Source organism: Bombus vosnesenskii, unplaced genomic scaffold (genome assembly GCF_011952255.1).
Source record: "Bombus vosnesenskii isolate JDL3184/JDL3185 unplaced genomic scaffold, Bvos_JDL3184-5_v1.1 scf7180000013263, whole genome shotgun sequence".
Taxonomy (NCBI): domain Eukaryota; kingdom Metazoa; phylum Arthropoda; class Insecta; order Hymenoptera; family Apidae; genus Bombus; species Bombus vosnesenskii.
The window spans coordinates 8,472,618-8,500,321 of record NW_022882923.1 but is presented as its reverse complement, the minus strand read 5'-3'; the positions used below and the strand labels follow the sequence as shown (position 1 = coordinate 8,500,321).

General features: G+C 46.4%; 5 protein-coding genes across 5 annotated transcripts; 2 read left to right on the top strand and 3 right to left on the bottom strand.

Moving 5' to 3' along the window:
- Positions 1-2,098: 2,098 nt before the first annotated feature.
- LOC117234571 lies at positions 2,099-3,341 on the bottom strand. The gene is made up of 3 exons (XM_033495933.1): positions 3,155-3,341; positions 2,976-3,076; positions 2,099-2,332 (listed from the first exon to the last, which is right to left on the bottom strand). The coding sequence occupies exons 1-3, from the start codon at positions 3,339-3,341 to the stop codon at positions 2,099-2,101; spliced, it is 522 nt and encodes a 173-aa protein (XP_033351824.1).
- Positions 3,342-4,556: 1,215 nt separating this feature from the next.
- Positions 4,557-5,741, bottom strand: LOC117233580. The gene is made up of 3 exons (XM_033494017.1): positions 5,237-5,741; positions 4,995-5,126; positions 4,557-4,772 (listed from the first exon to the last, which is right to left on the bottom strand). The coding sequence occupies exons 1-3, from the start codon at positions 5,472-5,474 to the stop codon at positions 4,573-4,575; spliced, it is 570 nt and encodes a 189-aa protein (XP_033349908.1). The 5' UTR covers positions 5,475-5,741; the 3' UTR covers positions 4,557-4,572.
- A 2,550-nt stretch (positions 5,742-8,291) lies between these two features.
- Positions 8,292-15,164, top strand: LOC117234561. Its single transcript, XM_033495920.1, is given in 4 exon segments — positions 8,292-8,538; positions 8,540-9,707; positions 10,126-13,072; positions 13,142-15,164. Coding segments are annotated over 4 exon segments (6,072 nt in total). The 5' UTR covers positions 8,292-8,449; the 3' UTR covers positions 15,010-15,164.
- Positions 15,165-16,490: 1,326 nt separating this feature from the next.
- On the bottom strand, positions 16,491-18,033 carry LOC117234554. Its single transcript, XM_033495908.1, has 4 exons — positions 17,940-18,033; positions 17,270-17,313; positions 16,922-17,187; positions 16,491-16,858 (listed from the first exon to the last, which is right to left on the bottom strand). The coding sequence occupies exons 1-4, from the start codon at positions 18,031-18,033 to the stop codon at positions 16,750-16,752; spliced, it is 513 nt and encodes a 170-aa protein (XP_033351799.1). The 3' UTR covers positions 16,491-16,749.
- A 245-nt stretch (positions 18,034-18,278) lies between these two features.
- LOC117233102 (insulin-like growth factor-binding protein complex acid labile subunit) lies at positions 18,279-26,373 on the top strand. The gene is given in 13 exon segments (XM_033493050.1): positions 18,279-18,653; positions 18,656-18,780; positions 21,652-21,907; positions 22,021-22,308; positions 22,372-22,609; positions 22,725-22,971; positions 23,094-23,348; positions 23,425-23,741; positions 23,849-24,146; positions 24,245-24,725; positions 24,989-25,252; positions 25,443-25,671; positions 25,761-26,373. Coding segments are annotated over 13 exon segments (3,459 nt in total). The 5' UTR covers positions 18,279-18,532; the 3' UTR covers positions 26,101-26,373.
- The last annotated feature ends 1,331 nt before the right edge of the window (positions 26,374-27,704 follow it).

The following is a 27,704-nucleotide window of genomic DNA, read 5'->3' as shown; positions in this document are numbered from 1 at the left end:
GGCTTGGCGAGCACGTTAAACAAAGAAGAGCCCCTCGAGACTCGAACGATGATGTAACTAAGCGAGGAAAAGATTTTCTTCGATTTATCGAACAACTTATCGAAGGGGAAGAGGAAATCGTGGAATCCGCATATGCGGAAAGTCTACGGACGCGTAGAGGTGTCCTCGACGCTCGCTTTCGCGCGTTTCGTATGCCTGGATAATTATATGACGACACACGGCTGTAAATCTTCTATCGACGCATCGAAGCTACATCGATTTTCTACGAATGTACAAAGCCGTAAAAGTTGTTGCCAAAGTTTCTTTTTAGACCACGTTTTTGTCGCGTGCACCGTGCAATGTTTATGTTCCCGTAATAACTGCGAATTTCGCGAATTTATCGACTACTTTTTGGATTGCACGCGTTACTCCTCTTTTCGAAAAAGTATCTGCACGAGTGGATTTCTATCTCGCGTACGTTTGCTCCGATCTTTAATCGCCTGTGTTACGTATTTCTGTTTCTACCGGTTTACGATTACCTCGTTAGAGATCCAGCAGAGATCACGCCGGATCCGGGCGTTTAATCTAATTAAACGAAATTAACAAGCGACGAACGAGACTATACACCATTAGATGCAATCGAGATCTGGCATAAAGATCGTTAATTTATATAGTTAAAGGCGAACGACATCGGTATCGGGTAAACGTAAAGCAAACGTAAAGGGAAAAATTCTCTCAAAGAGAATTCGACTTTTCTAACGACAAACACGCTCAACCAAATTAGACGCGCGATTGTAGGTTTTCTTAAAAAGGCGAATGCTTTCACGTGTCGCGGCGCTGATCTAAGCTCGTACGCATACAGAGATTAATCCGGGTTCCATTCTGATTTGCCACGTATGCGTCGTGCATCGTGCATTTTGTAGTTTAGAAAACGGTATAGGACTACGATTCGTATGGCGAACTGTCGATACGGGATCGATGGCGTTGGCATACTAACTATGCGAACGGAAGGTGGGTTTCTGGCACGTATACGCACCACGAATATCGAGGCCTTGGAGAATAAATTCGACATTGACAATACTTTCGTTACGTGCCCCTAGCATCGATCTATATCCGTCTCTAACGATCGAAGCTCGTCACGAAACGTTATACGCAAACAGTTTGCTCGTTTCTTAAAAAGTAGAGCGGTCTTCTGGTGCAATTTTTGCATTCAAGAATCGCCATCGTCGTTACAGTAGACGTGAAGAATTTTCTGAAACGGTAGTTACAGTAATTCGCCAAAGTACCTCGACGATTATATTTGAAACTTTTTATCGATACACCTTGCATTTCATACGGGACATTTACAAATTTCACTCATCACCATTATATCCGTAAAGTTTGAAAGAAATCCGAAGATGTACATAGAACCTACGAAATACGCGGACCAAGTATACCGTATTTCGGAGAAATCACAGAAATATCGAAACGCTTAATTATTCATTACGCTAATAATTCGTTACATATGTATTTACGACGAACGTTTACGTCGTATACCAATTTTTTACTAAATAGCACGTAGTAAATGTCTTTCAACCTCTTTGTAGATTTTCTGATTGGTTTCAAATTTCAACGACATAATCGCGATAAGCCAGTCTCGTTGCGGCGTTGATAAAATTTTATCCGATAAAAACGAAAGAAAGCTGAGCTGTAATCCCGAAGACGCCTGGTCATCGGCACGGCGATGTTCATCCCCGTTGAAATCGATCGGTATCATTTAAATTTCGATTTCGACGTTGAATTTAACGGCAGAGAAAAGGGAAAACGCTGGTCGGAGCCGATCGCTTCAGAATCTGGACCAAAATGCCGTTACCAGCTCGAAGTAGGTCACGTGGAATATCTCGTTGTTGGTCATTGCGCCGGACGTTCTTTCGAGACCCAAAACTTAATTTTAATTTTATATACAATCCGGTGCCTTTTCGTCGTATGGAAAATCGCGTATACTCTTGATTTGAACCGTATATTTGAAATATCGCGACATTTTGTCGCGATCATTACGTATCGCAGACAACGCAATTTGGTTGGAACGGCGATTATCCTGAATGCGATTATTCGCTGAAGTAATCGAAGCTATTCCATTTTAAAGGTGCCGTTTCATTCGTCGTCCCCACCAGCCTTTGTCGTCGTCTTCCAGTTCGTGATAAGTGTGATAATAGTGATCGTGATATTCAGGTTTATGGATCAGTACCACCTCCGATTTCTGCGAATTCCTCAGCGCGTTGTACAACATTATCGCCAATGCGATTTTTCCTATGAAGATGCTTCGAAGCAGATTGATCTTGAGGGAGGCGAGGGTAGCTGGTAACGTTGCCAACTAAAATGCAAATGCGCGTTAGAAGTAGCGGGTTTCCAAATTCATTTATCGGCAATATGTAGACTGCGAATATTTATGCATTTATGGGCAATACAAAAGTGTAAAAATGTACAAAGTGGAAAAGGGGGGTACGATGAAACGAACGGATAAAACATCGATGTTACTCTTCGATAGGAGACGCGAACGAGCCGCAGTCGTACAACACGACACTAAACGCTTGCTCGCAACGCAGTTCGTGATCGATTATCAACCACTGTGCGCGCTATTTTCCGATTTATTCTTCTCTGCTTCCGTGTCTCTACCCGTTGTTCTTTACCTCGCGTTGAAGCGTAAATATCAAATGTTTGTTAAGTTAGTTCACCTGGAGCGAAAGGGGACACTGGCGTGGGGTAAAACGCAACGCCCACGTACCCCTACTGGGAAGAGTGAAAATGTCTCTTGATACATATTATTCTTTTTTGCGATTATTATAACGCGGAATAAAATTGTACTTATCGCGCCAGTTTCCGAGAAAATTCGTACGAAGTGTCAGAGATACGTCCACGAGGCTTGTATGGCACGATAGTAGCGCATTATACCCCACCATTCCGTTGTTGCATAAAAATTTGCAGGCCAGTAATACGTATAGGGTGTTAATTTAAACCTGCCAGATCAGAGGAGCCATCATCATCGTCATTCCAATTCTTTTTAGGATACCTTTCTTAAGTTTGAATCTTCCTGTATCTCGTTGCTCTACATCGTTCCCTTCAAAAGAAATTGCAACGAATCGCGTGATTCGCGTGGGTGCGTATCGAACACTGATCTTAGAAACGTTTTACTTACTTCCGAACAGCGACGACAGGCTCAGAGTAACGTTCGCTTCGCCATTCGCGATATGCAGTGCAATTCCCTGAGAAACGTCAAGCCTCAAAGTGTCGTTCAACTCCTTTGCGACATCTTCGGCACGGGCCAAAGTTTGAAAGAGAATTACGATGCACAAGCACGAAAAAATTGCGTCCACTCTATTCATGGCTGCGTCGTGTCGCGTCGTCGCTTAGAAAGTTAATTCTTAAATAGAAATATAACCTATATAAGCTTGCTTTTAACTGCCTTTCTAATTGCCGCTTAATTATTCATTCTTCTTACGTTCGTTGCCTTTCCTTCTATCATTCTTCCGATATCGATCGTTAAGCGGAACGAGGAACCTTGTTGCGAATCACCGTTTACCGATTTCCGCGTAACAAATAACGTTACGCATTCGTCGCTGCTCCTTTTCTTACTTCCGGTCCCGGGTGCAAGCTGACTCGGCTGTCAGAACGATCTCGATATTTGTCTGATTTTACAATCGCGCGATCAAATTATCTTTCGGGCTGTCGAGCTTTTCGCACGCTTAAAAGATCGACGATCTGTTTTTACGTGTTTGTACTTTTATTCGTTTCATAACCGACGAGTAGAACGCGTGGTGCTCGTATTCGATCGGTGATGAGACTGCTAAGGAATCGTAGCAAGCGGAGAGCAGACAGTTTCCTTTTTGCCGTCTGCTTACCCCACTGAAACTAGGAAACTGGGTCTCTGCAGTTCGCTGCCGCGATTCGTGTCATAGAAGGTGTACTATGCACGCGGTTGGTCACGGACGCGTATGAGTTTAGCAGACCTTGAAACGCGGAAAATTCAACTTTGCTTCTAGATCGCTAAAAGTCGAGACTTTCGTTTCTCTTCTCATTCTTATCGAAAAATTGAGGATTTCGACGGATCCGTGGCTACGTGGCTATCCTCTTCAATATCAGTGGCCGAACAGCTTAATTTCGAAGTACAAAGAGAAAGCTTGCTTGCTAAGAAAGAGTTTAATAAATACGTTCTACGATGATACATACACTTTGAATAAATAGGAGAAGAGACGCAGTTTCTTTACAAAGTAAATTAACGTTATTGCTAGTTTGAGGTAAACGTGAGGTTGTTCCTTAAACGTACGAGTTTACAATTTTGGTTTTGCAGGTTGGTCGATCAGGCGACGCGAGTTACCAGTCTTATCTCAGAATACTTAAACAAAACTTTGGTACACGAGAAGTGAGTTGCGGTTCGCTGTATCGTCGATGCCTGCTCGACAACCGCAACGCGCTTACTCTATTTTTCCAGCACTGGTCGAGGTCGGGACCAGTCGGTCGGCAGGTAACGAACGTAACAGGTCCGATAGCCTAGTTTCGATCGCGGCGATCGAACAGACAGTGTCCGAGAGAAAGATATCGTCGAAGAACTCGTCATCATCCTCTGTAGTAGTAATGTTCTCCCGCGTTTTCTGGTCCGCTTGCCGACATCCATCCATTGTACGCTTGATTGTGAGCTGTCGGCAGGCTGTTGTGAACGTGCACGTGGATCGGTTGAGCAGGCTGCGCATTGTGCTGCCCACCAGACGTAAACTTGGCTATTATCGTGCTGAGTTTTAGCATCAATAGTATGGCACCTGCAACCAAGTCCGTATTCAGATTCTGCTACAACGAAAGAATTACGATGTGCGAATTGTAAGTAGGAAAAACGTTGCTATTGAATTCTAGATGTTTGATGGATTTCGATAAATGGGTCGTCGATGTCACCTGATTCAGTATGCGTGTAGCGTACACTATCATAGCCGAACCGTTATCCCTACGTACATACGTACAATGACTATAGAGTAATTTTCGCTTACCAATGAGCAATCCCTTCAGCGAGATCAGAGTTAAAACGGTTAGCATTGTCATCATCACTCCCATTTTGTACATCATCGGCATTAACATAAATTGGATTCGCTTCTGGCCAAACGTTCGAGCTTGTCCGCTTGCTTTTCGTAAATATTTAATATCCGATTAGTCGTTCGTCGAATCGATTGCAATTTAACTATCGTTCGTTCTTCTAAACCATAATATCTCGAAACGTCAACTTTACGCTTACCTCGAATCTTCTTCGTTCCGCCGACGAACAGATCGTCGAGGAATTTTCTCAGCTCCTGTATATCGGGGTCCACGGTCGCGACCTTGGAAATCGGCAGCAGTTTGGTGACTTTGGCGCGTCCAGCTTCGCGCTGGTAACCCGCAGCGACACCAACACTCTGGACGTCCGACAGGATTGCACTTTTTGGAAAAGTAGTCGCGAGCAACGCGCACGCCAGCGTCCAACCAATCGGCCGCATTATCGAACCGGTTACGATCACGTGGTTCTCTTCATCGACACCGGGGCTTCGCTGCAGGCAAAGAATTTCCCTGCCTACGATCGTTACTCGATCTTTGGTCGCGAGATACGAGCAGGAACCACGAATTACAACGTGTTAATCGTGCTCGGACGAGCCGCCGTATGATTCGGACGAACGACCACGACGGCGTTCGCACCACAAAAGAGGATCGGCCTACGTGTGCGCGGTAGATCTGCGCACTACCTCGAATTTCCTCCTCGACTGTCGATTTCGTGGACGCGCCGCCGTTGAAACACTTTTGGAGAACGCTGTTAGAACGTGCCGCGAGCTTCGCCGGCGTATCCAGCGCGATCACAGCCTCGTCGCATTTACCAGGCTGCAATTTTTCATGCTTCTACCCACCGATCCCGTATCGCTCTTCTCCTTTCTCGCGATGATCGTTGGAAGATTCTGGAAAAGAGGACGCGTCAGAAAGAAGAGGATCGTCGTCACTTTCTCGCAAATACTTACATGTAAAAGACATGTAAGTATTTATAGACTTCCGTTTCGAAAAAGAAAATTGAATCGATCGATTGGGACAAAACGTAGGATCGCGGCATTCCAGGATCAAAGCTGGCAGTCCCTTCGCGAGTCGTTCGGAATCTTTCCCGCATCCAACGTACATCATGTCCCACTTTCACGGTCGCTGTCCCGCGATCATCCGTACATTGCTCGCCTCGCATGGAACTGCTCGACCGTGGAATCCCATAGCCGAGGATCGTCGCGTCAGCCACACCATACGCGTTCATCCATCGTTGATTATTGTTCGAGTGTGGAGAAGAAGACTCTTTTCCTTAAAACCGTCGAAGGAATACGAAACGAAGGAGGCGGTAACTATAGAACGTCTTTGTCCATTACGTTTTCAATGGCTTTCACGGCCCTGCTAATTTAACGCAGTCGAGCAGCTGTTTCCGCAGCGAAGAAGGTAATAAACGTGGTCTGCAATTTCGAAGAAATTACAATCTATAATAACGTTCCCAACGAAGCAACCAATGAGTACAAATGGATCCGGATGGTCCTGTGGAAGCTTCGATGGGTCGATATAGATTCATACGCATCTTTTTTCCATCGTCTAGATACGCGGTTCTTTATTCGTAAAATTAAATACGAGATCAAGTAACGTTTGCTTTGCGCACACATCTTGCAGGCATCCGAGTATCTCCGATACCTCAAGTCTAGGACAGTCCGAAAATACGGATCGAGATAGACCCAGCGCATGGTGCGTCGATTCGATTATTCGATCGATGCTGACGCAGTATGGCGCAACGATGCATTTTAGTTTTCACGCGTTTGGACGACACATAGAAAGAACCGGAGAAAGCGGTGATCGGTAGATCGAGAGGAAGATCGTAATTGCTTAAAGCGAGAAGAAGTTTCTAACGAAAAAAGAGGGCGATTCTAAAGGTAGTTAACCAGGGAGAAATTTATTGGCAACCCGGTAGACGTATTACGCGCTACGCGTCGACGTAAAATCTCGCGAATAATCGGATGACATAACGTGGAGCTGGGAAGCGTGAAACATTCCGCGGAGAAAATGGTAAAAGTAAAGGAGCGAAAGCAGCGATTTGCATGATATGGATTTGCGGCGGCGAGGCGGACGCGGTTATTGCTAGTAAAATCAGAGTCGACGCGATTGTGAATACACCTTAAGAACGAAGGTGGCATTGGACGGATAAAAGGAAGAAAAGCGGTACAGGTTTACTGCATCGGCATGGCGAGGTGAATCCGAATTCTTTATGGAAGGAAAGAGAGAAGCGTAAGCCGAAGAAGGAAACAGTGGAGGCCATGTTGGAAAATAATGCGCGTCGTAAAAATTCTTTACCCTGCCGTATCCTGTTGCCGGGTACTCCTCTTTCTCCCTGCCGTCCCTTCTAGACTCGATTCGCGCTCAAGGACTAAAAATCCAACCCCTTGCACCAGAACCAGAAAGGCCGTATTAAAGATGTACTTGAAACCCGGCTTCGACCGTATTCGAGCCGCATCCTCCGGTCTCTTCGCCGCGACTTCTTCTTCCCTCGCCGTCTTTTTGCTCCCCTCTCTCGCAACGTTTGCCCGCTCGAACGTTGTGCTCGATCGCGGCGAGCTTTTAAAAGCCAGCCTCGGTACGGGTATTTTAAGAATACGATAAGGATAAAAGAAACTGATAAATGACTTTTTTTTTACCGGCGTAGAACCTTCTTCGCTTCCAAGAAGCAAGTTTTTTCGAGGTCAGCTCGTCTGATAAGCCGACTGTCGCTTAATTTCCCTTTCCTATCGAAAGTACGGTCTTATCGTTCGGAAAAACAAGGACGAAATATCAGATTCCGATATTTCGCAGGAGAATCTGGATTCTCCGTGTCGATTCTCCGCGGAGTCTAGCCGACTATCTTTTCTCCGTTTGACTCGCGTCGATCTACGATTCTGTTAGTCCAACAGAAATGGCGGAAATGCTAGGAAACGAGGGACGAGTAGCGGAGAGTAGAATCGTAAGAGGCTTTGGCGTTATTTTCCAAGCACCACTGCCTCAAGGTTGAATGGCTCATTACCGTTCGGCCGCAAGAAGAAACAGAGCTGGACACATTAGCGGTCGGCGACCGGTATAAGCGACTCGTTGCTTCAGCCACGCTGGACGTTGAGCCATAAAAGAGAAACGATATCATCCGTACGATAGAGTTTTTAACGACCATTCATGATAGGATTCTATCTATTCGCTAGAAAACGTTGCACAAAACGCGCTCAGTTCCTTCAAACCCTGAAAATGTTCTGCTCGCGAAGGAGCACGCCGGTAGAGTCGTTTAATGGAATGATTCTGCGAATCTGCTTCGCTGCCGATGGAATCGTAAGAAACGTAAAGGTAAATGCATCTACACCCGTTAGACCGCGAACTCGATTCGCTCGTAGAGGGGCAGCATAAAAATGGAAATTCCCGGCTGTTGCCTATTCACACAGTCTCGTGAATGCCCGCGTCTCGTTGGTTGAGCCTGTACGTACACTCTCACGAGCATCTTCCTCCGCTGCGTCCCGGACGACGCTATATGTATTACCATACCTCCGCCATGGTTGACCATAGACCGGCTCGCAAGTGGCCGAGACATTCGCCTCTCGACCGCGACCATGAGAGCACTCGACTCGCGACGCCTACAGCCAACAAGGACCTTCCATCTCTTCCCCCGATCTTTCCTCTGTCTGCTGCTTCTGCCGTTCGTTCTCCGCGTTGGCCAACCACGCAGTGTATCGCACGATGAACAGAACCAGGCTCAATCAGTTGCCAAACTTTCGCCGGGCGCAAAGAAAAACGACTTTGGTGGAATAAATTTGACGGAGATCGACGAGGCCAAGTCCGAAGAATCGAAGGAGGACATCGAAGGCATTTTCGAATCGCTGATCATAAAATGTGGCGGTGAGGGACATGATTTCGCAGTGTCCGAAGGAGAGTCGAGGAAGAAAAGGGAGAATCGGAAGACGAAGAAGGCGGTGGACGTGGTTGGAGCGAGTGACGAGGGTAACAGCGAGGTGTTGAAACAGGAAGACGAGGAAGCTGGTGTGGTGAAAAAGCGTAGAAGGAACGACGTTGCTTTGGTCGGTAAATCCGAGGTTCGAGAGAGCGAGGGGATTCCGGTTGGACAGATCGGAGAAGCTACGGACGAGGGAATCAGGAGATTCGATTCGCAAGTGGATGCCGATGGTGTTGCGCCTGGCCCGTTCGACCCGCGCCACAGCAACGAAGAGTACAAAGGCTCCGTAAAAGCGATCGAGCCTAAAGAATCGGAGATATCGAATGCCGAGGGGAGTCGCGTCCAGGATGACGAAAAATCGAAACAACCGCTTCCCAATTACTTTCGAAAATCGGGAAAGCTCGAAGACGACGATAGCAAAAGCGAAGAGGAATACTCGTCGGACGAAAGTGCAGTCTCCGAAGAAGGCAAAGAGTTTTTCGCGAATAGAGAATACAGATCTTTCGTCGAGCCACGAGGTAAATCGAAACGTAAGAGTTCCACCGTTTACTTGAACGCGGAGGAGAAGAAGATATCCGATGGGGAACAGCAATCGATCGTCGATGGACAGATAAAGAAGTTAATATCGATTCGCGACGACGCGCTCGACGCTCGGAAGACCGACAAGATAGACGAGGCCAAAGTCTTAAATTCGAAACGGCAGGTCGAGACGGACGAGTGGCTCGCCTTTAACGAGGAGAAGCTTCGGAACGCGAACAAGGTAAAACATATTAAACTAACAGACGCTAAACGATCGGCGAAGGTGTATAGTTTTCTTAAACGGTGGAGAGCTCGGGCCATTTCTTTGCAAAGCCAGATCGAGGATAGCGCGTTCGTATTGACGAAGAAGCGGTTGCTAGACGCGTTAGAGTCTTGAGTTCGAGTCTTACGCGAGCGATACGAACGAGCTCGGCTTAACCGAGATTCAGTCGCGAATGATCAGACGCGCCGAACTATTGGTAGCTAGCAGAGGGCGACGATCCTTGATCGTTAACTCGACAGGGTGCGTTCGACGGCAAGGTGTCTTAAACTGTACGCGAATGTTCGTTTGGCCGCTCGCGATGGACGATCTTGCGGAATCGATCGGTCAATGTTTGCGCGTCCTTTCAATCGAGATAAACGCGTTTGACGTGTTTCAGGGTAACAAGCAAAAATCGGGCAGAGTCGAGGATCTTCATCGAGTCAGGCTTCTCACCCCGGACGTCGCGGTGTACAACATCCTGCAGGACGCTCTGGAATCGTATCCCAACGACGAAACGCTGGTCTCTTACATCGATCCGAAAAACGACACTCTGAAGGAATTGCTCACTTTCGATCAGTTGACTATTCTCCAGATGGCCGAGAAATTTTTACCTCAAGCCTTGCGCCGAGAATATTCCGACAAGATGTTTTCGTGCGTCCGAAGATTCGAATATTTTAGTTGCGTCAAGTACTTTGCGTGGCCTTTGGTCAAACAATACTTCCCAGCGTTGCCCGCTTTTCCAGATTACCAATGTTGGTATCCGATCGCCGATCTGTCTCCGCAGTATCCGATTTTCCCCTTCCCCAGCTTCTCGGAAGACATCGGCGAGCTGCCAGAAGTGGTGGACGCCGATGGTACCAGAACGAGGAAGCCTAGACCGGAGGCGCTCATCATCCAGGTTCTTCAAAATACGCTAAAGGAACAGCCACGTATATCCACTTCGCCGTCTTTTCTGGATCAATCGATGGATACGTATGTAACTCTGATACCCGAGGATCAATTATTAACCATCAACATGGCCGAGCAATTGATCCCGATCTCTTATCGGCCAGAATTTGTTCAGAAGACTGTCAGATGCATGAAGGAGTACAACTATCTCTCTTGTTTCAAATACTCAGCCTGGCCAACGGTCAAACGTTTCATTCCGACTCTTCCGGACATTTTCAGTCTCATGCCGGAGTTTCAGGGTGCAGAGCTGTCGTCGGACGTTGGTAGCTACGTTCCACAACTCAACGCCTATTCCAATCTCAACTTCTACGTACCTGTCGGAGCAACTGCCGTTCCAAAGGATACCGAGGCACCGGCTTATTCGTCGCTGAAGAATCGAGGAACTTTGTTACGATCTTCCGACCAGTTGGAGACCAGGATCTTGGAGATCCTACAGAACGTCTATCTTACGAAATCCTACGAGCAGGCCAGAGAGATACCGTCGTTTATTTTAACGGGGAACGCCGTGAGATTCGTCACGTTTACCAAGAGGCAAATCGAAATTTTACACCTGACGGAATCTCTTCTCCCGCCGTCTGCTCGCGCAACTTTCATCACCGAGTTTCTTTCCTATCTTCAGAAGAGCAACGATTTCATCGACGCCGCCAGATACGTAATATGGCCAACGATCGCAAAGTACCAGCCGACTTTATCCGAATTCCCGCAATCCGAGGTTCCCGATCGCTTGAAGGAGCCAGTTGATCCGCAAGGATCCACGGAGATCGATGAAAGCTCGATAAATCCCGGGGTTCTGATACAAGAACGGGTCGCGTCGAACGTGGAAAAGGAAAAGGTGGCGGGTATCTTCTTCAGAGACAAGGAATCGCGAAACAGAGTACCCAACGTACCGGTAATCAGCGTGTCAGGCACAAGATTTGTCCCAATATTCTCCGAGCTTCCAGAGTCCGTGATTTATAACATTCTCCGATCGGTTCAACTGCAATCCATCAAATCCACTTCAGCAACTTCCAGTTTCACGACCAAAAATCAGGAATTCCTCGACTTGCTAACCGTGCAACAGGCGAATATCATTGGTATCGTGGATACTTTGCTTCCAGACAATGTTCGACCCAATTTCGTCAACGCGATGCTCTCGTGCTTGCGCGCCGAAAACTTTCTCATATGCACCAGGGACGTGGTTTGGCCAACGCTGTTGATCTATTTTCCCTGGTTGCCGAATTTCCCGGATTTTGGAATCGTAAGCAGCGTACGACCCAGTGGTTCGCCCAGTCCCGTCTCTAATTCCACGTTAACGGAGATTAGCTCTAGTTCCGATACACCGGCTCTTTCGGAGACCGACGTGAAGACAGGACAGCACGGGGACACCAAAGTGACCATAACCGACACCAGATTCTTTCCAATTTACAACGAATTGCCAGAGACCATCATATCCAACATCCTGAAAGCTGTTCAATTTTCTATTCCTAATTTAGCCGGTTCGCCAGCTCCGGTAAGAACGCAAGAGTTTTCGCCGCATCTGTCCGAGCATCAGATTAATATTATAAATATCGCGGAGAATTTGTTGCCGATTGCCACGAGGCTCGAATATATCGAGAATATCAAGCCATGCATCAAGGAACGAAACTTCTTGGAATGTAGCAGAGACGTTACTTGGCCGACGATCGCCAAGTTTTATCCATGGCTACCCAGCTTCCCGAATTTCGGTACTCTTCAGAATCTGCCTGGCGAGTCGAGTTCCAGTTCCATCAACTTTCAAGTTCTCCTGTCGGAGAAACCTTCCAGTCCCGCGGTGCAGGCTTCTCAAGCTGGTTTGATCAAAGAAGCGGAACTTTTGGAGCAAGCCGAGGAGAAAATAGAGAACATCTTATCCGACATTTTGAGCAAGAGTCCGGAATTGGAGCGATCGTATTTAAACGTAACCGATTCTGTTGCTTCCAGTTTGAACAAGAGACAGATAAATATCATCAGATTGGTGGAAAGAGGAATACCAGACACGGCTAGACAATCTTACGTCGCGCGAATGCAAAATTGCATAACGGGTTACAGTTTTGTAGCTTGCACGAACAACATCATCTGGCCAATTCTCAAACAATACAGTTTCTCATTGCCTGACTTTTCCAGCATCAGCGATTTGTTTTCTCAGTTCCCCGGCATCGTACAGATTCCCGGTCTGCCAGACTTTGGTTCCATCGCCGGTAACATTCCAGGTATCTCTCAACTACCAGGGATTTTACATTTTCCCGGAATTTCCCAGCCGTCGACCGAGTTTCCCACGTTGTCGACGCAGGCTGGCGAACTCGCGGCACGATCAGACTCGCAAAATTCGCAAAGTAATTCGCGCGCGGAAGCCCAGGAGGGCAAATCGGAAGGAGACCCAACGATCACGCCGTCAGTAGGTGAATCTATCGTTGATCGATATTTATAGAAGCTATCGGAATTATCTCTAATTCTTTCTATCTTTACAGACAATGACGGAGCCGTCCCAGGATACGCAAACCAACCGCCAGGCATCCTCATAGACATCTCCAACGAGAAGGTCGACTTATCCGATACTGGTGGAGAAGCAGCGACTGTCAATTCAAAATCGTCGAAAGAAGTTAAAAGTAGAGAACGTAGGAGCACCATAGACGTCCTCGGCTCTTATTACGATAACGAAGAAGCGGACACAGCGGATAGCTTGGCGTCTTCGAAATCGTCGACCCTGACGTTGCCAAACATCACGGAATCCGAGTACCTTCGGTTATTGATCAGAGCGAAGGAGAATCTGAGATTCACCAACGCGAGTCCCTCTAAATCGGAACAGTATCTCGTCGACAAGTTGAACTCCACGATGAGAAATTCTTTGACCGCCGACCAGTACGAGATCCTGAAGATCATCCAAGACTTGGAAGATCGACCATCGAGCAAAGGAGTTACGCAGCAGGTTATACAGTGTCTTCTGAGTCTCAGCTTCATACGATGCTTGGGTATCTTCGTTTGGCCGCTTGTCGTCAGTAATCTGCCTTCTCTTCCTGATCTTCCGTCTCTACCGAGTTTCGGTATCTTGGGGCGTTACTTGGACACGGACAGCCAGGTGCGCGATTTCTTCGGCATGTCGACGACCGACTTCGAGCAGAGGCTGCTGGAAAGGAAGGAATCGATCGAGAGCTTCTTACTCGACTGGTACAGGAAGCTGGCGGAGGACAAGTTTCAAACGGACATAGGATATCTGAAGATCAAGGGCTATGGGAATAACCAGCTGGGAATCAGCTTCTCCGGATTCAGGGAAGGTAGAGGAGCGAAACTCAAGGATAACAAGAATCTTCCTAGTATATTGACGATCATAAGCGACATAATGGAGGAAGTTTTGGACCAACGACCCGAAGGTGACAGAGCGAAGAAGGATAAGGAGAAAAGGGAGAGAAGCATAGAAGGTTCGAGAGAAACTGATATTCAGCTGTTGAAGAACAGCGAGGAGATGGTTGATATTAAGAGATCCATAGACGACGACGAGATCATCACGCTGTTTCTCGACAGGATCAGACCGAACGATTCGGAGATAGAGAACGACGATACCAAGTATACTTCGGATGACGCGTACGATGCTTTCGGAGTTCTCTTTGGGACGAAACTGCACGACAAACTTGCCGGCGAAATAGAATCTCTCGATGCCGAGTTTAGAATGGAAAAAACGGAGAACGATAGAGCAGGTCCGATAGAGCCGATAAGGGAAGTAGACATCGTGTCTTTGGAGTCTGGAAAAGATTCCGACGAGCTGAAAGTTCTACCGACGAAGAGCCAAGTGGCGTACGATTTCGAGAAAGAGTCGTCGCGGGACCAGGAACAGAGACAAAGACAGAAACGAGCTAAGAACTTTTTCAAATCTTTTTTACAGAAATATTCGGACAGACGGTCCAAGGACGACTCCAACGTGGAAAGTTTCGACAACGTCGGGGATAACAAAATCATCGAGGAAAATCAGAAAGACGCGAGATCCACTCTGGTCGTTCAACTGCCGCGTTTACACGAGGAAGTGGTGTCGAGAAAGGTGACCAATTCGATGATTCACATGGGCAAGGCTTTCAAGACGAAGATGACGCAGATGATGCCAGGATTCGGACTGGTGCTGTCTTTTTTGCTTCAAATGGCCCTGGCTCATGCGCGTGCAACCGCGTCGATGGCTGGAATGATCAGCAATATGGCTCTCGGAACGGCTATGTTCGGAATGATTCGAGATTCTTTCTTCGGATCGAGCGGTCATCCAAAAATTAAGTACGTCTACGACAACGATAAGAACGGACCAGGAATCTCTTGGCCTGCTCAATACGAATCCGGTTCTCGTTACTACGGATAGCCATCGTTATAGATAACTAATTACACTACGATCGTTGTTGAAATATCGTATCGGATAGTGGAGCGATGAAATTTCACGCGATATTCGTTAGATCTCTTACACGCGTAGCGATTTTGATAGATGTAGCGATAAGAGTAAGCGATGTTCGAGGATTCCGGATTTCTTGGTAACAGGAGTCGAATCATCTGGAGTCGGGGTGCATAGGCTAGCCTACGAGCCAGTTTTAAACAAGTAAGAGGGTTCTACGGTTACTGATTACGATTACGCTATGGTAGAATTGTAGTTGACGCACGGCGCTTGATCTACTAAGAGTTGAGGCGTATCGACTTGGTCGGTCGAGGGTTCGTCGTTCGTTTACCTTAAAGGCTGAATAACAATGAACGTTGTATTGGGCTAGCTTTAATTTTCTTCCTTAACGCGGTCGACGACGATCCGATCGTCGGCGCCCTTACTCGGTCTTCCTACGAAATAAATACATATTTACATAGACATTTTAACAGCACGGACTGCAGAGACTCGATCTTAGTTAGGAACAAATGTAGCTCAGAATCGACGCGTTTCGACGAGTTTATTTTAAATAAAATTCGTATCAGCTCTTGTTCGTTCGTGAAGGGTTTAATGGTGAAGGGTAACACAATATCTTGATCGCGCTGTTCTCTTATCGATTCGCGTATAATCGAATTGCGCTCAATAACTAAGGACAACGCGTAGGTGGTATACGTATATTGTAAAGGCCTTGGCTGCTAAGCGACTGCCAGCGATTCTCGCTAGTTTCTCGCAATATCTACCTTTACGAAGAATAAAAAAACGCTTGAGAATCCACCCATCCTGTTTTCCTTCCTACAACCACCTCTGACTTGGTTACCGCTTTTTATCGATCCTTCTGTTGCCGGTGCTAATTTTTCAAGATAAGGATCGCGGGATGCGCGCGAGTAACGTAATTGCTCCTGCCTCGCTCCGTCCCTCTAAAGAAAAACTAAAACGAGCTACACCAACAGACGTATATCGAGATCAAGAAGATGGATATTTGATTGTACGGCTTATCGGAACCGCGAGGAAGGACGTTGGCCGCAATTTCAAGCACTCGGAGGGCCACGATCCGAACAGTCGACGTTCGCACGAATACGATTTTACCTCGTTTCTTTATTTCCCGTACATCGGCTACTTTATTTTCCTCTCCTTCTTTTTCTACGCTTTAAAGATTAAAAATCCTACCGGACGTTGTATCTTAAATTAGTCGTACTATAGACGGAACGGGGGGAAGGATCGTGCATCGAATCCTTGCAAAGTCTCGACATACGCGAGAAGAATGTTTTTACGTTGCATATACGACGGTTCTTTCACAAAGATCGGTGCTTCAGATAGGTAATTGGGTGAATGTTGGGCTGCCACGTATCTCATATTATTAAACGATTACTACCGCCGTTAAAGCACAGAAAAAGATACGATCAGCCTATTAAGCCGGTGTTCCGGCGATCCATCGTTATACTATTTATTTCTAAACTTGTATCACGGGAATACATATCGTTTTAGGCAAAAATATAAGTAAAATATATCGTCGGAAATATGTGTACGTAATTGCATACTTGTCACTGTATATGTAATAGCTAGGTTGAACGTTGATTTCCTAAGAGACGCGCGTTTATTACCATATAGAAATTTCGCAGGCATAAACTCGTCACGTTCTCGATAAACGTAAACGCAAAGTAATACTTATGCGACGTCTTAATCTCTTAGGCGTCACGCTAGCAGAAGGGGCAGCACAGAAGGTATCTCTTCTTTCTCCTCCGACAGGGTGTGATTTTCTTCCGTCGCTTCCACGGAGAAAGGTAGCTCGTTTAAATAGAACCTACGACAAATTTACAAACGTCGATCGCTTATACATCGAGACATTCAAACTGCGAGTATTTACCATTCGTTCGCACGATCGCAGTCAACGTGTTCTTCGTCGCTGCACACGCGTTCTCTCTGATCGAACAACGTATTGTTTGGACAAATTACGGGGAAACCTTTGCCTAAGTCGTCACAGGCATGGAAAACTCGACAATCGTAGTCCAGGTCTGCGTACAAACCGACCGGTTTACCCTCGCAGGAAAATCGGAAAGTCAGATTATCGAAAACGTCGAAATCGCTCGTTTCTTCGGACAGGTCCTCGTAAGTCTCTAAGCGATGTCGATCCTAGGGAGAAGAAATATCTCTTTATTTTTTTTTTTTTTTTCAAATTTTAATTCGCCACGCGAAAGAGGAATTTACAACGTACGATGTAACCCAGAGTTGGTAAAGCGACGACGACGACCAACAGCCCTGCAAAACAGAGATTCCTTTCGCAAAGAAAAATTCGTTTTTCAAAGAGATTGAAAATGTATTTTACTTACGAGTCCATAGCAGAAGCTTCGAGATAAATATGGTGGAAGAACGCATGTTTTTACAAATTTCCGAAAGAATCTGAGGCGTTTGCGTAATTGGTTTTTGCGGTATTCGTTGCGAATCGCGATCTCTGAGCGTGCGATTCGACGATACTCGGCTGATGCGGTAGCTGTCTTTACTGGCGCTCCTGGTTCTTGAACCGTGCTATTCAGACAACTTATCGACCTTAATGAGCGAGTAATTTCTCGAAGAGCGTAACGCTGCTTCTCGTTATACTTTAAACGCTCGCTAACCGGGATATCCGGTTATTATTTGACGAACTTTTACAAACCGCCAACTAATCGAATCTATGCACGTTCAAAAAGTCAAAGACGTACGAGACATCCACCGGTGACAATAGATTCAACTAGATTACTCCATCTGCGAAAACGATTTACGGTAATGCGCTTGATTTAACGTACCTTGACGTTACGCGGTTCGAAAGTTTTTCATCGCTCTTACCCTCGTCGTTGAAATTGTCTATAACATCGATCGAAAATCTCTGTACGATTAATTTTACGTACCGATAGATGTCACTGGCTCGTAAAGAAGTCGTTGTTCCAAGCGACTTTCACCGGCGTCGACCAATCCCGGCCATCGTTCTCCACTTTCTTCCATCTTAAACGCCGCTTTCCTCCGACAGCTCCTTCTCTAACGTATACGTATATACGTAAACGGAAGGTCACGGGAAAACGATTCAGAGTATTATTTTCTAAACTAAAAGTTGGTTAACGATTTTTCTAAAGCGTTCGATTACAATCGCGATAAGAAGAGAGAATATCGAACACACGTATCGAGAAACGGGCCTCGATACGTCCCTGAGAGGCGACGAACCAATGAAGCGCAACCTTAGCGTCCTTGTCTCGTGAAAACGTTCTGGGCTTAGAGTCAGAGAGCCGCGTGTCCACGAAAGGACAGCGCGTATCAACTGCCTACGAGGGAGGCCTCGCTTCTCGAGCCGCCTTTCTCTTTAGCTTCGAGCCACGGCTCAGTTTTCACGGCAGCCTCATCCGGCAACTACTCGCAGAATGTCTGGAAGACAGAAACGCGGTGAAACGTTTACGTGATTTTCTTCTTCTCCTTTGCGTACCGATTTCGCGCGCGTGAAACGGATCGAATGGTAAACTGCTGGTCGAGCGACGAATATGTGACTCGAGGACGACGACTGTCATCGTGCTTTCAGAACGTGCTGTCCGTACGCGAACCGCAACACAAGGTACTTTATCTTCGATGCGAACACGATTCCCCAAGATTATATACGTAATTAACATTTTGATCGAAACTCTCCTTACGAAATCAGAGAAAAACGCGGTGCTATTTGATCGCGCGATTCCACGTGCGCTTGTACGTCATCCGCCAATTGCGGCGAGTTCAACGCGTGAATAGAGATACGGGTTACCGGTTATCGCGCCAGTGATCGCACTTTTTCCGTAATTGTACGTTTCCTTTCGACGATAAAATTCCGATTTCTTCTCGCCCATCCGTGTCAACGAGTGGCACTCCCGATATCGGCTACCGTTCGTGGCACTGACAGCTTCTATCGCAAACCTAATCTGTCTATCGCTGGCTATCTTCGAAAGAGATGGAATTCTTTCTAACGCTAGTCGTCGGTGAGTCTCGCTTTGCAAGGACAGCTGGTTCAACGAAAATACCCTTGAAAGTAGTCGATGCGGAAAGGAAAAAACGAAAAGTTCCGTGTGACGTCGTTTTCCACCGCCCTCTTGCCCGTCGCGAAAACGAGGAACGCGAAAATGAGGAACGAGCGGGAAAGAGACACCGACGATTCTAAAAATTATTCTAGAGGTTTCGAGTTTTCCCCTGCCACGCTGTCGTAACAACGTTAATTGGGCGCAGAAAGTAGAGCGTGGTTTTTGTATTTTCTTCGCGCATAAATTACTCCTTCCGAGACGGAGGAACTGAAACGTTTCTTCTCACGAGCTTAGATCTCTTCTCGATTATTCGCGCGGCTACTTGTTTACGCCTCCTCGAATTAATACAATACGTACAAGCGTGGTTCGAGCCATTCTTTGACGTTTTACTTTCGACATCGTTCTTGGATCTCTCCGATTTCACATCGATAGAAGGGCGACGTGAAATATCAGGTGTCAAACGCGAAATTACGTCATTAGAACCGGTGCAGGAAATTTTTTTAGCGCCAGCTCGAAGTCAAAATGATTCGGTTCATTGGCTGTCGTTGCACCGGTAAGGTCGCTTCGCGAGAAGTGAAAGGACCAACAGTGTTTTCGATATGCCGCGCGTCTAACCCGTATCGCTTCGCTAAAATTCTGTACTTCCTATTATACAACGTATTTATCGGTACATTTGCTCGACGTCGAATTGCATAATTTTGTGGAAAAGATGCCTGGCGCCTGACAGAAAGCGCGTTTCCATATTACGCGTCGTATTTACGACCGGCTCGGTCGTGGAAGGCTCGTATTATGTTCCGATCGTTGCATAAACGTGCGGCGAAACTAGATCACCGCTTTTCTCTTTACCTCCTCGCTCGCTGAATTACTAGATTACTGGAACCGTAATAAAACACGCTTGCTCGTTTCTCAGGTCAGTGGGCCTCGCGAGCGTTCATCCTTTTAAACGTTAGGCTGTAAAATTAGCTATAAAGTCAGTTGTAAGATTTTAGGCTGTTGGCTGATGGGATCTTTTATTACACCGCGGAATTCTCCCGTTTCTCGTTGACCCCCTTAAACGTCCGTGGTCGAGGCCATCGTTAACGCATCGATCGAAATAAAGAATACTCGTTTTACTAGCCCACGCTTTCCTCTCGCGAATCCTCTTTACGGCAAACTCCTGCGCGCGATCTAACGGTTAATCAAAGGCCTAATTTCTAGATCGAACGGTTACATTTTCCTAAGTACTTGTCCAAGTAGGTTCTAGCCTTTTTATCCCGAATTTCTGTCGTTCTGTCTCTCTGAGCGACCAGACGCTCCAACGAACGCTACCTCTAACCGGATACCAGACGGAAACGAGGAAAAATTCATCGACGAAACAAAATCTTATTCGTCTCGTTCGTCGAATAGCGGATTCGTTGTTATTTATCGTGGCCGTTATGAAATTTCATTTATCGAATTCATCGACGGAAAGGACGAACAACTTTTTTCCACGTCGATCTTTACCTATTCGAACGAAAGTACGATTTGCGTTCGACCGCGCATCGGGGAGCGGCATTTCACTTTCAGCCAGAGAATGCAGTGGCGATCACCCACTTCCCTTGCCAATAATAATCTATCACGCTCTTCTCAGATTTGCATAGCGACGTTCGATCGTACGACAAGACGAAATTGCAGCTTTCTGCTGCAGCAGCACGTAAAAATTTAATTAACGCGATTATCTGCTGCGAACAGATCTCGTTTATCTTTGATCGCGGCAACTTCGTGGACGAAATCGTCAGGCAGAAACTCTGTCTAAACCGATACGTGGGTAACAGTGGTTGCACGCGATTCCTCGTAAAGACGGTATACCAAGGAAGTAGTGGCAACGAGGTCATTCGTCTCTTTACGACTTCTTTGTTTCTACTGGCTCCTCCGGGTGATCGTCGATCCGCGAACAAATTAGTCGCGCCTCGCCGTGATTTGCGCTTATTTAGACACCCAAACGTCCATCTTTCTGCGATTTGTCTACGAAACGCTCGTACGACAGTCTCGTAACGTAAACGTGTTTTTTACGTTATTCGGATGACAATGTGTTCTAGTAGTTGGAAGCTAGGCTCGCGACCTCGGTGGAGTCGATATCGTAAGAGACGATGCGCGTAATCGGTTCGTCAAACGGGAATCGACCGGTTCTACAAAGACCATTGTCACGGCGACTTGCTCGTTCGATTAGGTGCGGTTCCAACCGCAAGAAAACAAGAGTCCACGAGGAAGTTTCTAGAAAGGATGCGTCACGGATTTTGAAAGAAGCGGGAAAATGGAAAGGCGAGACGGTCGATCGGAAGGTCGCGTTCCGAATCGAGGGAAAAGTTTAATTGGCTCGTGGTTTATGGTATCTGTAAGCGCGTTATCGAGGCGCGAATCTAACGCAGGATCGACCGACCATTGGGAAAACTTTCTCACGTTTCACGCCAAACAGCGCGATTACAACACGAGTGCCGTGACTAACAAAAGTTCTACGATTTGCAGCGCTTGCTCCCGTTACAGTTCTTATCGGCGGAATTGGCGTTCTTGTCGGCAACCAACAAGAATGAGAGATTAATCGGTAATGCTGCATTGTTTCGTTCCGCAGATGATACTTTTCCCGTTACTATGGGTTTTGATCGTGCCCCCTGCCATCATGGGCGGCTACGTTCCACCCGGACCACGGTTTAGATGTCCCAAAGAATCCAAGTACGTCTATCCTTGCGTGTGCGTTCGTGGCAGTGACAGAGGCCTTTATGTTCGTTGTGAGAACACCAATTTGGCAAGTTTGAGCTTGGCCTTCTCCAATTTAGGCAACGAGGGCATACCGATCGAGGAACTCGTTCTGTACAAATGCAACATAGGTAAGCTGGCTCGCTGTTTCTCGGAGAAACGCGTTTACACTTTGCGAATACGTGGAACAAGTACCACCTATCGAGCTACCTTGCAAATCGCATTCGTTATGTCACGATTAAAGGACGTTTTTATGGGCCCGCTCTCTATCCTCTGGACGTTCGAGTGTTAAGGTTCGTCGACACTCCATTGAGACTGATAGAAGAACACAGTTTTCTCGGCGTGAACAGAACTCTGCAAGAACTATACGTGATAAACAGCACTCTAGAGAAATTCCCGCGTCAGGCGTTGCAAATTTTAGGCAATTTGAGCATCCTGAGTATCGTTGGCCATCGAATCTCCACTCTACCGATGGACAGCTTCGCTGACAGCATTGCGGCTGCTAAAATCGAAAAGTTGGAGATCAGCAACGGTACTGTACTATTTTGCGAACGAATTGTATCTCTGGTTTCCCACAGTTATTTTACTGTCGTAGGCACTCTGACTTCTTTGCCCGTGGAAGCGTTGGCTCCTCTGAAGAAACTGAAGAGATTGGATCTTCACGACAACGAGATTAAGGAGCTGAAGAGGAATCAATTCAAGGGTTTGAGGGACACGGAATATCTAGATCTATCCCACAATCGGATTAACAAACTCGATGGATCTCATTTGGCCGACTTAACGAAGATGGGCTGGTGCAATTTGTCTCACAATGCCATTTCAGATTTAAAGAGGTAAACTGTCTGCCAATGATTCCCGTACGCTAACGGCGCTTTGTTCCCTATGCGAAACAAATACGAATGAACGATGAAAACGCGTTAATCGATCGACGAATATCTTTGTCTATAGGGGAACGTTCGCGAGAAACTCGCTGCTGAAGGTGCTCAATCTGAGCCACAATAAAATCAGAAAACTCGACTCGAATACCTTCCGTGGTATGCGCTTTCTGATAAGATTGTACTTGAGCGATAATCAGATAAACGACGTTGGAAGAGGTACGTTTGGCCCTGTTACCAGGATAGGTACCATCGATCTGGCTAGGAATTTTATCAAAAAGATCGACTTCCAGATGTTTAATCAGCTACAGTTCGCAGAGGTACGAGTATCGTAGATATCCTGAGAAATAGCATCGATCGAGGTTTCGAGGACGATCCGAGCAATTTAAAGCCGCGTAAAGCGGACGCGGACGCAAAATATTCAATTTGTTTTTCGTTGCAGCTGTTGGACGTGTCCGAGAACTTCGTGACAGTGGTAGAAAAGCTGTCTTTCAAAGATCTTTACTTGGCGAAGATCAATTTATCACGCAACGAGATTTCAAAGATAGAACCAGGCGCCTTCGAAAACTGCGTCAACATCACGATCCTGGATCTAAGTCACAACAAGCTCGATAATATTTCCAGATACTCGTTCGACAGTGCAACTTACGCCACGGAACTGCGATTGAGCTACAATCGATTCACCGCGGTCAACCAGGTCTCTCTCGGAGGCGAATAATTCGACAATCGAAACCCTAAGAAATCCGGAGCGAAACGATCATTAATAATTGCAGGTGCCGCTGCACAACATGACCGGGCTGAAAGTTCTCAACGTGTCGCACAATTTGATCCATTCGGTGCCTCGTCAGACGTTTCCCAAGCTATACGAGCTGCACACGATCGATCTGTCCCATAACAACTTGTCCGAGATCCACAACGCCGTATTTCAGACTCTCTTCAGTCTTCGTTTCTTAAATCTATCGTACAATTCCCTGGAGAAGATAAAACCGTCCACGTTCGGTCCTCTGCCGACGCTGTTGGACCTGGACATGAGTTACAATCAATTGAACGATATCGCTCGTGGCAGTTTAACCAGATTGCCAAGCTGCAGGTAATCGATGATTTTACGAACAAATGAATAAACAAAACTCGTTCGAATTCGCTTGAACTATCTAAAAATAACCATGGCATCGAATAAAAAGTCGCGTTAACTTGCAGGAGCCTGTCCGTCAGGAATAATCGATTGACGAAGATCTTCCAGTTGCCTATTTCCCTCGGTAGCTTAGACTTTTCCGAAAATTGGCTGGAGGAAATTCCAACGATGGACGTATGGCCCACGATGAACGCTCTTCTCTCGCTGGACCTTTCGGGGAATCGATTGGGCGATAACCTGAAACATGGCAGCTTCGAAAACCTGCTTACCTTGAGGACTTTGAACCTGCAGTCGAACAACATGACGAGGCCACCGTGGGAGGCACTAAGCACTCTAACTAGCTTGCAGTATCTTTATATGCAGGTTCAACGATCTTTTATATGCTATCATAAGTTAAGTTAAATATCACGTTGCAACTTGACGAGCAAGGTGATTTAACTTAACGCCGACGATAATTTCAGCACAACCAGCTAACCGAATTGGGAAAGTCCGCGTTTGGACGTCTTCCAATAGTGTTCGAACTGAATCTAGCGAACAATCGGATATCGAACGTGAGCACTCGAGCTTTCGAGGGACTGTTGCAATTGTTGACGCTGAATTTGACGAGCAATAAACTCACCCACATCCCCAATGGAGCGTTTCAGAGTCTCGTCTCTTTGAGGTCGTTGGACCTTTCTCACAACAAGTTGGAACGACTGGATAACAAAACCCACGGGCTTCTGGACGATTGTTTGTCTCTGGAGAGACTCAATCTCAGTCACAATAGGATATCTTTTATTACGAAGAAAACGTTTCCCAACGATCCTTGGATCCCTTATCGGCTGAAAGAAGTCGATCTTTCGTACAACACCATGCCTGTGTTGACGCACGAACTCACTGTAGGAACGAAAAAGTTGCAGTACTTGAATATCAGTCATAATAACATCAACGAGATTCGAAGATGTGAGTATACAGAAGAGTCCGCGAATTCATTTTCATGACAATCCAATAGTTTAACAAAAAAGAAAAAAAAATTAAGAAAGAATTGAAAAAAATTGAGATACGAAATGATTATTGTGTTTCGTGAAAAGATGATAGTTTCGAAGGTTCTCGGAGACGATTAAAATTCTTCATTTTTTGCTACATTAAATCGAGTTAAGCGGCGAACCGTATATTACTTTTTCGGTATTCGTTCAATATCTTTTCGTCCTTCTCGATTATTCTAGACGTGATTGGGAACTTGACAGCGATGCGAACGCTGGACCTCTCCTACAACGAGATCAACGACCTCTCAGAACCGGATATCTTTGATCCTCCGAAGAATTTGACTAATCTGTACCTGAGTCACAACCGCCTGACTCACGTACCCTTGAACAAGATCCTTCCGTTGGCGAAATTGAAGATTCTCGACGTGAAATCCAACTCGATCGGAGTGTTCAACGATATGTTCATGAAGATCATAGAAAATAGCACGAAGCTTCAATATAATGGTAAGGAACGAGTAGCCAAACATCGATGTCTCTTAACACAGAGAAAGAGAGAGAGCAAAATGTTAAATACGATTCTATCGATCATTATTTTTAATAACCGCCAACGTCGTTAGGAAATTACTTTTTTCGAGATATTATCATTATCGAGAATCAGGTATCGTTGTATATATTATTTCCAATTGCTATTCAGGAAATCCATTGCACTGCGACTGTTACGTGAGGCCGTTGAAACGATGGCTGAACGTTCATACCGAAATACCAAAGGAATGGTCGAACGTTAGCTGCGAAAGTCCGCGTTTCCTGGCCAACAAACTGCTGACCGAGGTGACGGAAGATCTGATGGCATGCGGTCAGAGGGAAGTGAAAGAGTATCCCGAGTTCGACATCACTCCGGACGTAAAGTATCGAGATATCGAGTAGTACGTATTCTAGAAAAGAACGATCGATCTTGGATTCGCATAGATCGAAGCGTTGGCATTTCTTTCACGCAGCTGCGATTATTTTGCAGCAACGAGGAGGACAAGAGCTGGAAGGCGACGTGGTACGTGACGTCGCGAGAAGACATCGGCGACTTTTACGTGGTGGTTCGCGAATCTGGAAGCAGCAAGTCCGCGATCGAGAAAGATCTCGTCTACAGCGAGAGGTCCTTTAAAATTCCAGAGTTACAGGATTCCGGGACAAAGTACGAGCTGTGCGTGCTGGCGAGAGACTCGGAGGGGAACGTGAAGCATTTTCGAAGCTCCCAGTGTCGGATATTGGCGCAGCACGGGCTCGACTCTTCAACGTCGAGGTTCGCAGTGAACGCGTTCCTGATTCTAATCGCCGTGTCCTTCGGTACTCTAGCGTGATGGCAGAAGAAAAGAGCGCGGCGACATCGTGCTAGATGTTTCGCGCGATTCTCTCGCTGCTCCCACGACTAACCGTGTAAATAACGATACGATCGTAAATCAATGTTCCGGCGTGGATCGTGGCTGTACATAGGTTGTGTTTTACCAGTACGCATCGCGAAGACGTTGACCGTCGTGTATTTATTTTTGTAAAATATAATCGCTGATCGGTACTACGATTCTCGTTGTTCACTCTGGACGAAGAAATATGACACGAGACACAGGCGATTTGTCGGCAGGGACCGAACGAAACCGATCGGTCGGTATCGGAGACGATAGGATCGAGACGAAGGATAAAAAGAGTGGAGGGCAGGTAATTGGAGATCGTTAGGTGGTTGAGAGTTGTAGACGATTAGCGGACAATTTGTCTTAATAACCTTGGTCGTCTAATCCCACGAACCTAATTCCTCGCGGAGCGTTGTCCCGTCGTTAATAAAGGCGTTTCTCTCGCAGGCCCGGTTGAAAAAGTTCTCAAGGAAGTCAGCGGGCTCGCGAGCCGCGCGTAGTAAGATGATTTCATTATTCCGCGTGTTATAATTAGCATCCACGGTTATCCCGGAGGAAGAGGAACGGCTCGGGGCCTTTCTAATGAGGCCCAAGTCCCGTGGAAGTTGTCGCTTCCGCAAAACGATCCACCAGGAAGATTAATGGCGTCAGCGTCGATCACGATCATCCACGCGACACGTTTCGCTCGGCTCTTCCTTCCTATCGTTCGCTCTATCGGCCATTATTCGGCCTTCGGTTCGGTGGTCTTCCTCGCGATGTCGCAGAATTCGCCAGATACGTAACAAGGAGGGACGTGACCATCCTGTTTCGTTGACGATTAACGGGACTTTGGATCGGTAAACGCGCAACGCGCACGATCGTTATCGCCTCTACGCAAAGAAAAAAGATAATTTACTTTTTCGAGCATCCGCTCTTAGACGAGAAAAAAGTCTGGATTCTTTTGGCAAAAAAAGAAGAAGAAGAAGAAGAAAAAAAAAAAGAAAAAATCCAAAGGAATTTCCTCTCAAATATTTGAGGTACAACGTAATGGTTAAATTTTGATTCCGAGCGAACGCTTCGAGGAAGAACCGTGTTCATCCTGCTCCGTACTCCAAGCGAACATCGTATCCTTGAATTTTCTCAAAGCGACGAAACGGTTTAAAAACCGACCGTGTAACATGGTAAAGAGTACTTTAATGGTATCCTAAGATTTAGCCCGATTTTTTTGAAAGAGCAGAACAATAAAAAGATGAAACGTGGACGCAAACGAGATAGTTTGCCCACGGTAATTTCTTCGGTGCGGAATAATAATCTGCAACAACTAGAAACGGATAAATTGGATTACGCGGGGAAAGATGGGATCCGAGTAGGACAAGACGGAACCGAATCTTTCTCTCCCTCCTTTCTCTCGTTATCTCTCCGTCTTGTCGCTGATCTTGTTATTTGCGCTGTTAGCGCAAGGTAGGAATGGATCCTTGATAACACGTTACCGGAAATGTCGTAGACTTTCGTGCGATCGCTTTAATTATCGAATGTTTTTCGAGGCAGTGTCCGAGGATGGAGCCCAATTAGCATCGAGC

What these genes read in the sequence shown, in the direction of transcription:
- LOC117234554 (XM_033495908.1), bottom strand. Translation starts at nt 18,033, where the DNA reads ATGGAAGAAAGTGGAGAACGATGGCCGGGATTGGTCGACGCCGGTGAA. An exon ending in CGAGCCAGTGACATCTATCG is followed by an intron (nt 17,314 to 17,939) that starts GTACGTAAAATT and finishes TCTGTTTTGCAG; the next exon opens with GGCTGTTGGTCGTCGTCGTC. An exon ending in TACCAACTCTGGGTTACATC is followed by an intron (nt 17,188 to 17,269) that starts GTACGTTGTAAA and finishes TCTTCTCCCTAG; the next exon opens with GATCGACATCGCTTAGAGAC.
- LOC117234571 (XM_033495933.1), bottom strand. Translation starts at nt 3,341, where the DNA reads ATGAATAGAGTGGACGCAATTTTTTCGTGCTTGTGCATCGTAATTCTC. An exon ending in CCTGTCGTCGCTGTTCGGAA is followed by an intron (nt 3,077 to 3,154) that starts GTAAGTAAAACG and finishes TTTCTTTTGAAG; the next exon opens with GGAACGATGTAGAGCAACGA. An exon ending in TGGCTCCTCTGATCTGGCAG is followed by an intron (nt 2,333 to 2,975) that starts GTTTAAATTAAC and finishes TTTGCATTTTAG; the next exon opens with TTGGCAACGTTACCAGCTAC.
- LOC117233580 (XM_033494017.1), bottom strand. Translation starts at nt 5,474, where the DNA reads ATGCGGCCGATTGGTTGGACGCTGGCGTGCGCGTTGCTCGCGACTACT. An exon ending in CGGAACGAAGAAGATTCGAG is followed by an intron (nt 5,127 to 5,236) that starts GTAAGCGTAAAG and finishes ATTTACGAAAAG; the next exon opens with CAAGCGGACAAGCTCGAACG. An exon ending in GCTGAAGGGATTGCTCATTG is followed by an intron (nt 4,773 to 4,994) that starts GTAAGCGAAAAT and finishes ACTTGGTTGCAG; the next exon opens with GTGCCATACTATTGATGCTA.